Raw genomic sequence first — 12,231 nt, 5'->3', positions numbered from 1 at the left:
GTCCTTGCCGCCTGTTCAGAAGACAGCAAGATTGGTGGGTAAGTCTTCCAGTTGATTTTAACTGCCTTCCCGCCTGGTTCCACCGGCCAGGTAGGGCTACAATCACCCCTAGAGTAGAGTTCCTTTTACTTAGCTCCAGCCACACAGCAATCTTCCCTATTGTACCAGTGTGAATTTTTTCATTTCCCACACCAGCCATCCTTATTGCCTCCCTGAGTGAAATTGCCAATTTTGTGCCAATTAGTGTCAAGTGATGGATATTTTTTGCCAGGTGCTCCACCAGGAACTGCACTGGAATTCTCACAACCAGAAGAGGGAGAGAACTTCCATCCATCAAACTGGGCTGAATTTGAATTCAGGCTCCAGAGATAAAGAACAGATATACTAATCTACTGGACTACCCAGTCCGCTTTCAGTACTGTGATGATTGCTTTTATTTGCAATATTATTTTAGGCTGTTTCTGTTTTGGGCTAGGAGTAGGCAAGATGAGCCGATTGGCCTCCTTCTGTGCTGTTTCATTCTATGATTCTATGAAATAATTGACAGAACCACTAGGAGGAACTGAAATGCTAGTCATTACCAAGTTATTGTGTGTTCCTAAATACCCTCTGTTCTTAACCATATGCAATCTTACAATAGTGTTTGAATTGTAAGCGTTTTCAGGGATCCCACTATATTAGTTAGTAACTGTATCAATGAGAGCTCTCTCAAGCTGCCTTCTTTCTCCCTAGCAGTATGAAAACTACTAACAATTCCATTGACACGAGTGAGAAAGGACAACCTGCTAGTTACAGTTTCAGATACGTTCCAAAACTCACATTGTAAGATTTGTTGCAGAATGAAGTTGATTTTCTAAGGGCGGTGTCACCATTTGTTCAATTTCCATATGCTTCTGGTTTCTATCAATGGAGCAGTTTAACCTAAATTTTTAGGCTGATGTATGCCTAGAAAAACAAGATAAAAGTAATGATAGTCTCCTGGTAAAGCATGTCTTACACATATGAGCTATATTTTAATTTGAGAGTAATGTGCATCAAAATAGATTACGAGTGCCAATGCCTGCTTACAACTAACACTAGGCAGATCTGTTTTCCGTACAGAGTTTCAGCATTGAGCACTTCCAGGTCAGAACCCATACTACATCAGTTTAAATTTCCACTAGCACTTTCCACTTTAGCCTCTAAAAGAGACTGGCAATTTAAGGGGCAATTTTGCAATCAGAAATGCTAATTGCAAGAGTTGGGGCGTGGGGGGGGTTGCAAAATCCCAGGAGTAGGCCTTGAACCTACTCTGTGCCAGTTTATTATGACCAGGTTGTCCTGGGATTGCTGGAGACTCTGGCTGGTGACATGTGAGAACCTCATTAAGGCATAAAGAAGTATTAAAATTTACCTAGTCCATATTATCCAGAGATTTGCACTCTAGGTTCCCCAAAATGCAACAGTCAGAGGCTATTCATACCATTTATCAGAGACTTTTCCTGTCCTTTATTGTAGGCATTTCCTGTCCCTTAGATTTTTTCATAAAGCTGAATTGTGCTGGTTCAGGATTGTTTCACATATAACATTGCATTTTTTTTTTAGTTTTTGGGTCCCTTTTTTGAATTTTTGAGTTTATTCTTTTGTACTTGACTGTTTTTTGGGGGTTCATTTTTATTTCACATTAAAACATTTCAGGGAGCTGAAAATTTATTTTAAATACCCTAAATTGTCATGATGCACATTCTTCTGGAAATTCCTCCAGTCCTCAGGGAGCTTGAGGATGAGGAGGAGTTATAGAAGAATAATTAGATAGAGATCTGCTTGCATCAGAAGCAGCCTGAACGGACCCACCATTACTCAAGTCTGTGGGCATGTTGGGCATGTCAGAGATGTGCCTTTGCCACCTAAGCTTCACTAGGGAGGCTGTCTCCAGATTGGAATTGTGCTCTCAATGTGCAGAAGTAGAAAAGTAATCGAGAAGCTAAAAGTTAAGGTAGCACATGCACTGTATGATTCAGGTGTTTAACTGCAGGCCAACTAAAGTGTCAGTAAGTGATTGATCACCATACAGTAAACTTGTCTTACAATAACTTGAGGTGTCATGCCCTTGGGAGATGTGAGTGTGGCAAGGCTTTCAATTCTACATTGCATCTTGAGTTAGCCCTCCTAAAGTGTGGGTATGAATGAGATACAAAGAAAGAGCTATACGTTTTTGTGAGAGCTTGACAATAGCTTGATATTGGTTGATAGACAACATTTTGTGGTATGCAATCTTGGAGTGTCTTCCTGGTAAATGGTACCATCAGGTAGCCTTACTGAGCCAAATTCCTTAAAGTGAGTTGCCTTCTGCATCTATTCCCAATACTTGCAGGTAGTGGTACACAACTTTGAGTCTGGTCACCAGCTGCTGCCAGGTATGGTGACTGCTGCCCTATGGGGAAGATGTCATACAGTGCTATAAACCGTTTCACACCCAGCACACGCAGCAGCACATCCATTTTGCCAGTCATCAAATAGTGGGTCGGGAGCTGTATTGCTTGGTCACATTGGGTTTTGTTTCACTTCATTTTTGTTTGGCATTTGTTCACCCACCCTAACCCTTGGCAATGGCTGGCAAATATTTAAAATTCATGGTGAAGCTTCATAATAACCAAAACAGTATTTGTCCCCATATGCAGTAACTTACCTTTATGTAAACACACCCCTTTAAATTTGAGCTACTGGCCAGGTTTTGCACGTTCCTCATTAGGCTAGATCTTAGCACAAAGTTAAAACTGTGCAGCTAGCTATGAATAATTATTTAAATAAGCTGATCACAGAAAATTGTGGGCAGTCTGCTTCCTCGCTGTTGGCTGAAGTTGCACCAGCAAAGAAGCAGAAAAGCCTAAACTTAGCCTGGAATGGAAAATCGACCCTTTTGTGTCAAATTACAGGTAGTTTTGTACTGTCGACACTAAGAACTGGATTGTGACTGCCCACACCTGTTACACTCGGCAGAGAAAGAAGACTTTCACCTCTGCAGTCTAGAATGGATTTAAACCCAGGTGAAAGGGTAGTATGACAACTCATTGCACCACCCATTTGCCCCTTATGTGTCATTCCCTGCACTGATCAGATGTTTTGTGTACAGGAATACCAGTAACACATGAACAACTGTATACAAGACAGTCAGGATTCCCTAATAATCACCAGGGTAGTGAAGTTCTCCACGGCAACCACTAAAGATTTATTAATGAATTTAAATGTTTTATTTAGTATCGTTCAGTGATTCTTATTGGTTAATCTGAATTGAAGCAATTGTATGTGGGCAGGAGAAGCGTGGAGTATTCAAAATCAGAATTAATTTTATCAGTCCATGAGCAGTAAAGATTTAGAAAGTGTACATAACATGAAAAGATGAGAGTAGATACCAAACACCTGTTTACTGTGGTTTAATGTTGTTAAGTAAAACTACGGTTACAGTTTGCTCCTGGGCAAGGTCCAATCATCATAGCACTTTATTGCTTTTTACTCTTGATACAAGGTCCATTTTTTTTTACTTCGGGAAAAGTTCAGCATTCACGAGGCAAGCCTACCACGTAGCTGGACTGCATAACCGGAGGTCGATACATTTTTACTAAAAATTGTGATAGAAAATGTTAAAATTGCAACACTTTCTGTTTTAAAATTATTTTGTACATAACTGAGAAGAATAATAGCTCAAGAAAATGCCATCTCTAAGGAAGAAATTAATGTATACGGCAGGATTTTCCGTCAGCCTGGGAACTTGTATGTTAATATCTGCAATAATGGCAACAGATTCTTGGGTGGACACTATAATGGACTGTGAGAATAAAAGTGGCGACGCAGTTGGTGAAATGAACCTTAAGTACGGGTTGTTTGACGGTTTGCGTGAAAACAATGGTTGTCCAATCTTCACTGAAGACGGGTTTGTCAAAGGTAATTGCTGCATTTTTTTTTAATACAGTACAGTATTGAGATTTACATGAGAATTTAAACATTCAGATTCGGTGATAGAGAGGATGATGGAAGTATATTACAAATCTCTAATGACCCGAACTCAACCGTTTTGGAATACTCAAATTTAATCTGCCAAGAGCCACAACATTTTGATCTATCTGTCCTTTTTAATAAATGGTGGCATGAATATACAGAGGGATGATATGTATTTTCTGTTCACAGGCATTGACGCCTTCCATGTCTTTCCTCTACCATGTGCATTTGCGGAGAGATAGTGTGCGGAATTTTCCTCCGCTGTTATAGTGATGGAAATGGCAGGAAAATGGGGTGGGTGAGAGCTGACACTGCCTCTCTGCCTTCACCTTGATTTATCTCCCGCTGCTAGGACTGCTGCTGGCCTCCCCTTCCCCACATGTAAATGCTGGCAAGGGGTTGATGCCTAGCCTTCTGGCCCATTTCCCTCCACCCCACCCTGTCACTGCTGCTCCCCAGGATGGTCTGGTGGAAAGTGGTGATAGGTCCGGTGTATCGATGATAACTGTCCAAATGGGCACAAGTGGGGGGAAAGGGTGTAGTAGGAGGCTCCTCCCTCTCTATGTGGCCAAGAAAACATACCTTTTTAAGCCTTGGTCCCAGCCGATGTCTCTTCAGAGCTCTTTGAATGCCCAGGCATATCTTCCGGTGTTGCAGTGGGCTGAGATTTTGCACCCTGGAAGCGGCAGACTCCAGCTTGGAGGTGGGGATCCACTGGGAGACCACCCGGCAAAAAAAATGACTCCAATCTAGGAAAATAGCAAAAATCCCTCCCCACCAATATCCTACCATGACAAGGAAAATCCACCTTGTATATCAGATTTACATGCGGAAACACAGCCTGCTCCATTTCCGGGCTGGCAGGCCTGGGGCACCAGGTCATAGCTGGGGAGCAGAGAGGAGGGAGGGAGGGAGGATTGTGGGTCGGGGGGGCACTGGGGGGAAGAGGACCGTGGATTGATCGGGGTGGGGGGGGGGGGGTGGTGGCGAAGAGATCGGGAATGTCGTGGATAGATTGGGAGGGCGCGATCATGGGGGTCCGATTGCAGGGGAGAGGGTCCGATGGCAGGGGGAGTTCTCATCGCGGGGGGTTCCCACCACGGGGTCTGATCACATGGAGTAGGAAACAGGTTTGCTTGGGGAGCTGGGGGAAAGCACTCCTGCTTCTCTTGGCCCACAAGCAGTGCTGGAAAGGCACTTACCTGTTGGATCCGGACATTCTCGCCTCCCTTCAGCTGCCAGGTTTCCCGAGCCCTGGGAAACCCGGCCCACAGCCATTAAATTTAAAACAGAGCTAAAATTTGAGGCATGTGGCCTCTTTAAATGATGAACCCGCCTCTGGAGAGCAGATTAGTCGCTCACCTCCCAACCTGCCTCCGTTAAAACCAGAGGCGGGTTGGGGTTGGGTTTCCCACTTTTGAACTTTTAACCCCCTCCCTGTCCCTCTCCCACCCGTCTTGGGGTTAAAATTCCTCCCATTAACTCTGTTTCTCTCTCCACAGATGCTGCCTGACCTGCTGAGTGTTTCCACCATTTTCGGTTTTTATCTCACAAAATTATAGTTATCTCAAGGTAGCAGGGATGTAATTTTTCAATGCTCCAGTAAAGATTAGTGAAAGCCAAAAGTTATAAGTTATATTCATTCAGCACTTTCAGGCAAAATGTGATTGCAGAATTTCTTGAAAATCACAGAAAAGAGATGATTGATTTCATGGGTTTAGTAAATTGTGAAAAGGAATGCAATGTTCCAACTCTTATTGTGTGCTTTGTACTTTCAGTTTTGGAAAATTTCAACAATGCAGGCACCGCAAGAGTTGTCCACATCCTAGTTATCCTGTTCCTCGTTTTCGGACTGTTGTTTTCACTGCTAAGTGCCGTAGTAACCTTCTACAATAGCGTCAGTAATCCGTATGAGAATATCTGTGGGCCTGTCAGTGTTTACGCATGTACCTCCATAAGCTGTAAGTAAGAATGAAGGAATTGGTATTTGAACGAAAGCTGGAATTTACAGTATTTGAATTATTTTTGTTCGCTACTTAAAATAAGCTTAAATGCAACTCCTTTCTTTGATATTTTATTTTGCATGATTAAACCAGTCAGTTATACAGTTTAATATTCTGTCATTTTGCCTTCTCTTGAAAGTTGCAGTTAAATAGTATGATCACGAGAACAACTTTACATACCTTGCAACCAGGTTTTTCTGTCCTTTTCAAGCAATAATTAAAGGAGGAATTTTTTTTGAGTTTTCAGGCATACTCAGTTCATAGATTAACTAGGAAAACTTCTCTGAAAACTCTTCTGGACAACACTGTTTTAGCTGCCAGAAAGTCTGTGTCGCCACAGCACATGTTTTTATGAAACAGATTTTGAAGAGTAAAGAAAGAATTTGCATTTAACTTTCACAACCTCAGGATGTCCCAAAGTGCTTCACAGCCAATGAAATGCCTTTTTTCTTTGAAGTGCAGTCACTGTTGTAATTTAGGGAAATGCAGCAGTCAATTTGCATACAGCAAAGTCACACAAATAGCAATGAGATAAATGACTAATTAAGCTGTTTTTTCTAGTGGTGTTGATTGAGGGATAAATGTTGGTCCGGACAATGGGAGAACTCCACTGCTCTTCTTTGAGTAGTGCCATGAGATTTGTTTAACATTTCATTCGAAAGTTGACATCTCCAACAGTGCAGTATTCCCTCAGTACTGCACTGGAGTGTCAGCCGAGATTATGTACTCAAGTCTCTGGAGTGGGGCTTGAACCCATGACTATCTGATTCAGAGGTGAAAGCACTACCAGTGAACCACAGGTAGACTTGATCTTCGATCCAAGTGGCATCACTGTGTTATAGATGATGTTATCGACACATATATAAATACTACTGAAAAGATTATCTAACAATTTTTCAGTGCTATTGATGCCCCTTTAATGTATATATGCTGTACTGTGAAACTGGGAATAACCTGGAGGATCAATGTATGAGGTCAATGAATGAAGACCTTCAATACAATCCCTTATTCTGAATTGAGTCGTTCAGTAGAAATGCAAGCTTATTATTGCTATTTGATTGCAATGTAACTTTGAAAGAAGACTTTTTTTCTCTTAAACCCCAGCTTATAACTTCCTTTCATTAGGTCCCTATGTACTTTGCATCATTCCTAAGGCAAGCGAACAATGATCAAGCAACTTATTCCTAACACTCTACCATTAATGCTCTTAGCTAACCAGCAATACTTGTTTTCTCTCTGTGGAGAAGTGGTTAGACTCCATTCTGCATCTCCCTCTGATGAGGCTGAATTAGGAGAGTGTCCTTTGTTTGCTATAGCCCATAATCTACGCTTTCAGTCAAGGGTGGTGCATGGCACAACTGGGCTAGATTTTCCAATCATTGACTATGACTGATTGTAAAATTTAGCCCAAGAAATCTAACAAATGGAAACAGAAAAATTACATGAAAATAGGGCAATCTGTTTTTTTTTTAAAGGTCACTTCCTTTCAAAGTTTGGTAGGATCAAATGAAATCTAAGGTTTTTATTATATATATTGTTAATAGGTGTGTTATTACTCTGAAAACATATAAAAGATTATGCAACTTCTAAACTTAGTACTGTTAATTATTTAAATATAACATACTAAGAGAAAACTTCTTCCTTTTAGGTATTTCAACATTTTTGGCAATGGTTCTGTTTGCGGTGAATACAACAGTGAACGATTTATCCACAGTATTGGTGAAAAATTCAGTTAAAGAGAACCTGGTTACATTCAAGCATAAGACTAATAGTTATGAGTACTCATTTTGGCTTATCTTGCTGTCTCTTGCTCTTAATATTACCACAATTGGAATTATCTATGCTTATCAACATGCAAATTACACCAGAGAAAGGGAACAGAAAAGACCAACTGAAAATGCACCCAAAGATGTTTTGATGTATTAATTCTAAATTATACACAAGCGTTTAGTGACTGATGTGAAGAGGAGAAATGCAAAACTAATATTCTAGGGATTATAGGAGTGCCAGGTAATCTGGTAGGATACATACTGACTATGTGATTATCATAAGGTAAATTTGCCCAGATAATGTCAAAATGATTATTCCTTCAGTTCAACATATAGTCTAGACACAGCACAGTGTGTGTTACTGTCTGCTACCCATTGCTGACAAAAAGACCCAAAATGGAATAAAACATTCTGCAAAAATGTCACAGATTATATTAAGGGAAAAAAAACTATTACTTGGGAGCAATTTCCAGGCTTTTGAAGTTGAGGCAATGATTATAAACTGCTCAGACCTTAATATCAAGATTTGTGGAGGCTGACTTACCATTTCCCAGCAGAATGGGTCTGAATTTACCTGTATTTACGGGTTCAGGTCATTAGTACGGCTCTATCATGCTTCTGGTGGAGGAAGGCCCTTGGAATGGGTATGCACACTGAATCGGAGGGGACAAAGTTCTGAAATCACTGCTGCGTTATTTACATATGGATGCCTGCTTGAGGCTGAAGCCCTCTGGGATACCCCGGAAGTGCAAGTGAAGCACAATGAGATGGTGACCTGACGTAATGTATTTTTGCACCTTTTTCCTCTGCTTTGTGCCTGGGTGCAAAGCACAGGAAACTCGGCCCCATGATATCATCAGAACTCCTTGATGGATTTGTATTTATCACTGCATAATCATAATTCTCCGTATACTATGTACTGCCTGTTAAATTTCCCAATAATTAACTGCAAATGTTTTCTTGATTAAACATCAGTAATTTTGCCACAATTGTCAATTCCTCATTGTGAACAGCATCCTGCATAAACAAAATTGAAAGCTCTGACATACATATTGACAGCTGGCATGTGAACTGCTTCAAAACTGAATAGAACTACCCCACAGAATGTGCACTATATGCAAAGGCAACAGGTACTCCAGTGATTATATAGAGGATAATGGAGTACGTGGGAATGATTACAAGGAATGATTAATTGAAAGATTCAGATAGCATCATAAATAGGAACATGTGAAATATTGTCAAATTTTGTTAAGGTTAAGAAGCCTGAGGAAACAATCTAGCGATGTATTTTTGCATACTTTGAGGATCATAGGAACATAGGAATATAGGAACAGGAGTAGGCCATTCAGCCCCTCGTGCCTGCTCTGCCATTTGATAAGATCATGGCTGATCTGTGATCTAACTCCATATACCTGCCTTTGGCCCATATCCCTTAATACCTTTGGTTGCCAAAAAGCTATCTACCTCAGATTTAAATTTAGCAATTGAGCTAGTATCAATTGCCGTTTGCGGAAGAGAGTTCCAAACTTCTACCACCCTTTGTGTGTAGAAATGTTTTCTAATCTCGCTCCTGAAAGGTCTGGCTCTAATTTTTAGACTGTGCCCCCTGCTCCTAGAATCCCCAACCAGCAGAAATAGTTTCTCTCTATCCGTTCCCCTTAATATCTTATAAACTTCGATCAGATCACCCCTTAACCTTCTAAACTCTAGAGAATACAACCCCAATTTGTGTAATCTCTCCTCGTAACTTAACCCTTGAAGTCCGGGTATCATTCTAGTAAACCTACGCTGCACTCCCTCCAAGGCCAATATGTCCTTCCGAAGGTGCAGTGCCCAGAACTGCTCACAGTACTCCAGGTGCAACTCATGCCTATTTACTTACCACACAACAGACAGTTAGGTCACTAGCTGTTAAATAAAATGTTAAAATGTAAATGTTTTAATGATTGTTTCCCTGTTACTATTAAATTTACACTTACTTTTGATAAGCACGAGTGGACATAATCCAATAACACTGTTGACAAGATATTTACAGGCAGGTGAGATGTGGCATCAGATTTGCTTTGGGAGCATTTTGATTACAAAATGTTAATTAATTCTTTAATCACTGCAAAATTTTAGTAAAATCCAACTGATTTCCTTGGACATATACTGTCTTTTTCTTTGATTAATTGAATGAAAAATGCAATGAAATCTATGTCCTAGATAAGATGAATTATGACCAATGCTTTATGGCTTTGGAATTCTTCTAAATGGACACTGCTTTTTAATATATATGCTCAGCGGACTACATTTTTGCTATTTGTGTGTGCTCTAACGACTAATTCCAAGTGCTTTGGTGGAAAAATATTCACAAATGCTCAGTCCAGGGTCAAAAGTGTAAATTTTGTATGAATCATTCAAATTAATTTGTAGAAATGCAGAATTTTGACATTGGAAGGATCAACTTTAAAAAGCATTCCATATTTAATAGGCTCGTTCCTCCCTGGACATTGGCTTGAAACAAATTTCTGTAAGCCCAATTAGAAATCCTTGCCCCTTGAGAGCAGGGCTGTAAAAGTGACAGTTTATTCATCTCAGTTTCCAGCAGCGACTGCTGTGCTTCCTCAAGATGGCTGTATCAACAAGGAGTGGCAGAGACTAATACATAATTAAACTATTTCTATGTATTAATATTTTTCTCATCTGTTCTTTCCCCTCCTCTCCTGATGGCATTAATTTCTTGCTGAGGTATGGTTTCATTACGTGCCAGTCTCCTACCAGCACCTCACTCAAGTGGCCATTATTGATGCATGAGCCTAGAGTCTCAGCCAGCCATGCAGGGGGCATCACAGTTGAGATCAATTCTGTCTTAATCCAAAATGCACACAGCTGCACTTTCACCAGGAGTGAGATCCCTGCCTGATTTGTTCTCTTTAACCCATCGGTGCTGAGCACCCCTCTGCCTTAACTGAGATCAGCTAACTCAATACAGATAGGGGTTTCAATCAGGGTCTTTCCCGGCCTGAATGGCTTAGTTACTGACTAGATAAACTGATGACGTCCTATATGGGAGCAATGAATTTTGTTGCTGTTGTTGGGCCAGCACTACTAATGCCAAATTCTATTATTAAAATGTAGTAGTAATTACCATTACTATTTGTCTAACCCAACAGCCTTCCTAGAGGTACACCATAATTTTACACGGGGGTAAAATCATAGATCATAGAACCATATAACACAGGAGGTGGCCATTTGGCCCATCGTGCCTGTGCCGGCTCTTTGAAAGAGTTATCCAATTAGTCCCATTCCCCTGCTCTTTCCCTATAGCCCTGCAAATTTTTCCTTTTCAAGTATATAACCAATTCTCTTTTGAAAGTTACTATTGAATAGTTCACAGTTCGTATACTGTTAGATGCTGGTGTAATGTTAAGAAAATCTAGCCCCAAATGTAGTGTAGGATGTTGTTCCTAAATATTAAGTGCGTATTAAAAATTAATTTCTATTTGGGACTGTGTATGTAAATGACATCAATTTGACATTTAGTAAGAGATTGATGTATTTTATTTTTGTTTGATGAATTATGTATTGTACTAATGTGTGCCTTTATGTGAAAAATCTTTGTTTGGTAAAGCACAGATTGCTGAGATGTCCCCATCCATGCACTTTGAAATGGCTAGAAGCTTAAATATAAAAATAAATTTATTAAATAAAAACTGATTTTTTAAAAATCTAGTGTCATATTTGACTTTCTGAGGCATGTTTTATGCATACTTGTAAAAAAGCATTTGGATACAAATTGACTGTTAATATTTATGAACACTGCGCTGGAATCACCTCAGAGTTCATTTCTGCTCAACGACAGTTTGCTTGTTTTGATCTAACGTTATTATTTACATACAGAGTGGTCTGAGTGTAACCTTTATTTCGTTGTCCTTTGCAATATAACAATGCCAACTAAGAATTGAAGTAGGTTCTAAATATAGGGCTATAAATTGGGCCCCATAGCGCCCGTTTTGAAGGCGCTAAGCGGCCTCCTAAGGACCCAAAATGGCGTCCGGAATACGCGTGCACACTTCTAGCGTGATGTGCACCGGACGCCATCTAGGTAAAGGCGTTTGCGCATACGCAGATTACAAACGCCGGCAGCATGTAAAGTAGAGAGAATGTGCGGTAGATCAGTGTGCAACGCTGATTTAAAGGGACAGATTCGATTTTGGAACTCAACTCTCCAGCCAACGCACTGTCTTAACCTTGCACAGCTGAACAGGTCGTAAACAGTATGGAGGACCCTCCCACCAGTGCTATTTAAAGGGATCATGGAGGAATTACAGGTTAGTTGCTGAATTATTGCTCTGGCTGCTGATGCATTTGTACCTGTTTTTGGAGGTTTCCTTCTGGAGGACTAGGGGACATAGCCTAAAGATTAGAGCCAGAACTTTCAGGAGTGAAGTTAGGAAACGCTTCTACGCGCAAAGGGTGGTAGAAGTTTGGAACGCTCTTCC

The 12,231-nt window shown here is 40.5% G+C and overlaps 1 protein-coding gene across 1 annotated transcript; it reads left to right on the top strand.

The window, feature by feature from the left end:
• The first annotated feature begins 3,515 nt into the window (after positions 1–3,515).
• Positions 3,516–11,457, top strand: LOC137340087 (clarin-3). Its single transcript, XM_068002365.1, has 3 exons — positions 3,516–3,921; positions 5,754–5,936; positions 7,627–11,457. Exons 1-3 carry the CDS (start codon positions 3,690–3,692, stop codon positions 7,902–7,904), a joined length of 693 nt encoding a protein of 230 aa, XP_067858466.1. The 5' UTR covers positions 3,516–3,689; the 3' UTR covers positions 7,905–11,457.
• Positions 11,458–12,231: the final 774 nt, after the last annotated feature.

This window comes from Heptranchias perlo, chromosome 21 (genome assembly GCF_035084215.1).
Source record: "Heptranchias perlo isolate sHepPer1 chromosome 21, sHepPer1.hap1, whole genome shotgun sequence".
Taxonomy (NCBI): domain Eukaryota; kingdom Metazoa; phylum Chordata; class Chondrichthyes; order Hexanchiformes; family Hexanchidae; genus Heptranchias; species Heptranchias perlo.
This window is presented reverse-complemented; position numbering and strand designations above follow the sequence as displayed.

What these genes read in the sequence shown, in the direction of transcription:
- LOC137340087 (XM_068002365.1), top strand. Translation starts at nt 3,690, where the DNA reads ATGCCATCTCTAAGGAAGAAATTAATGTATACGGCAGGATTTTCCGTC. An exon ending in TGAAGACGGGTTTGTCAAAG is followed by an intron (nt 3,922 to 5,753) that starts GTAATTGCTGCA and finishes TTGTACTTTCAG; the next exon opens with TTTTGGAAAATTTCAACAAT. An exon ending in CGCATGTACCTCCATAAGCT is followed by an intron (nt 5,937 to 7,626) that starts GTAAGTAAGAAT and finishes TCTTCCTTTTAG; the next exon opens with GTATTTCAACATTTTTGGCA.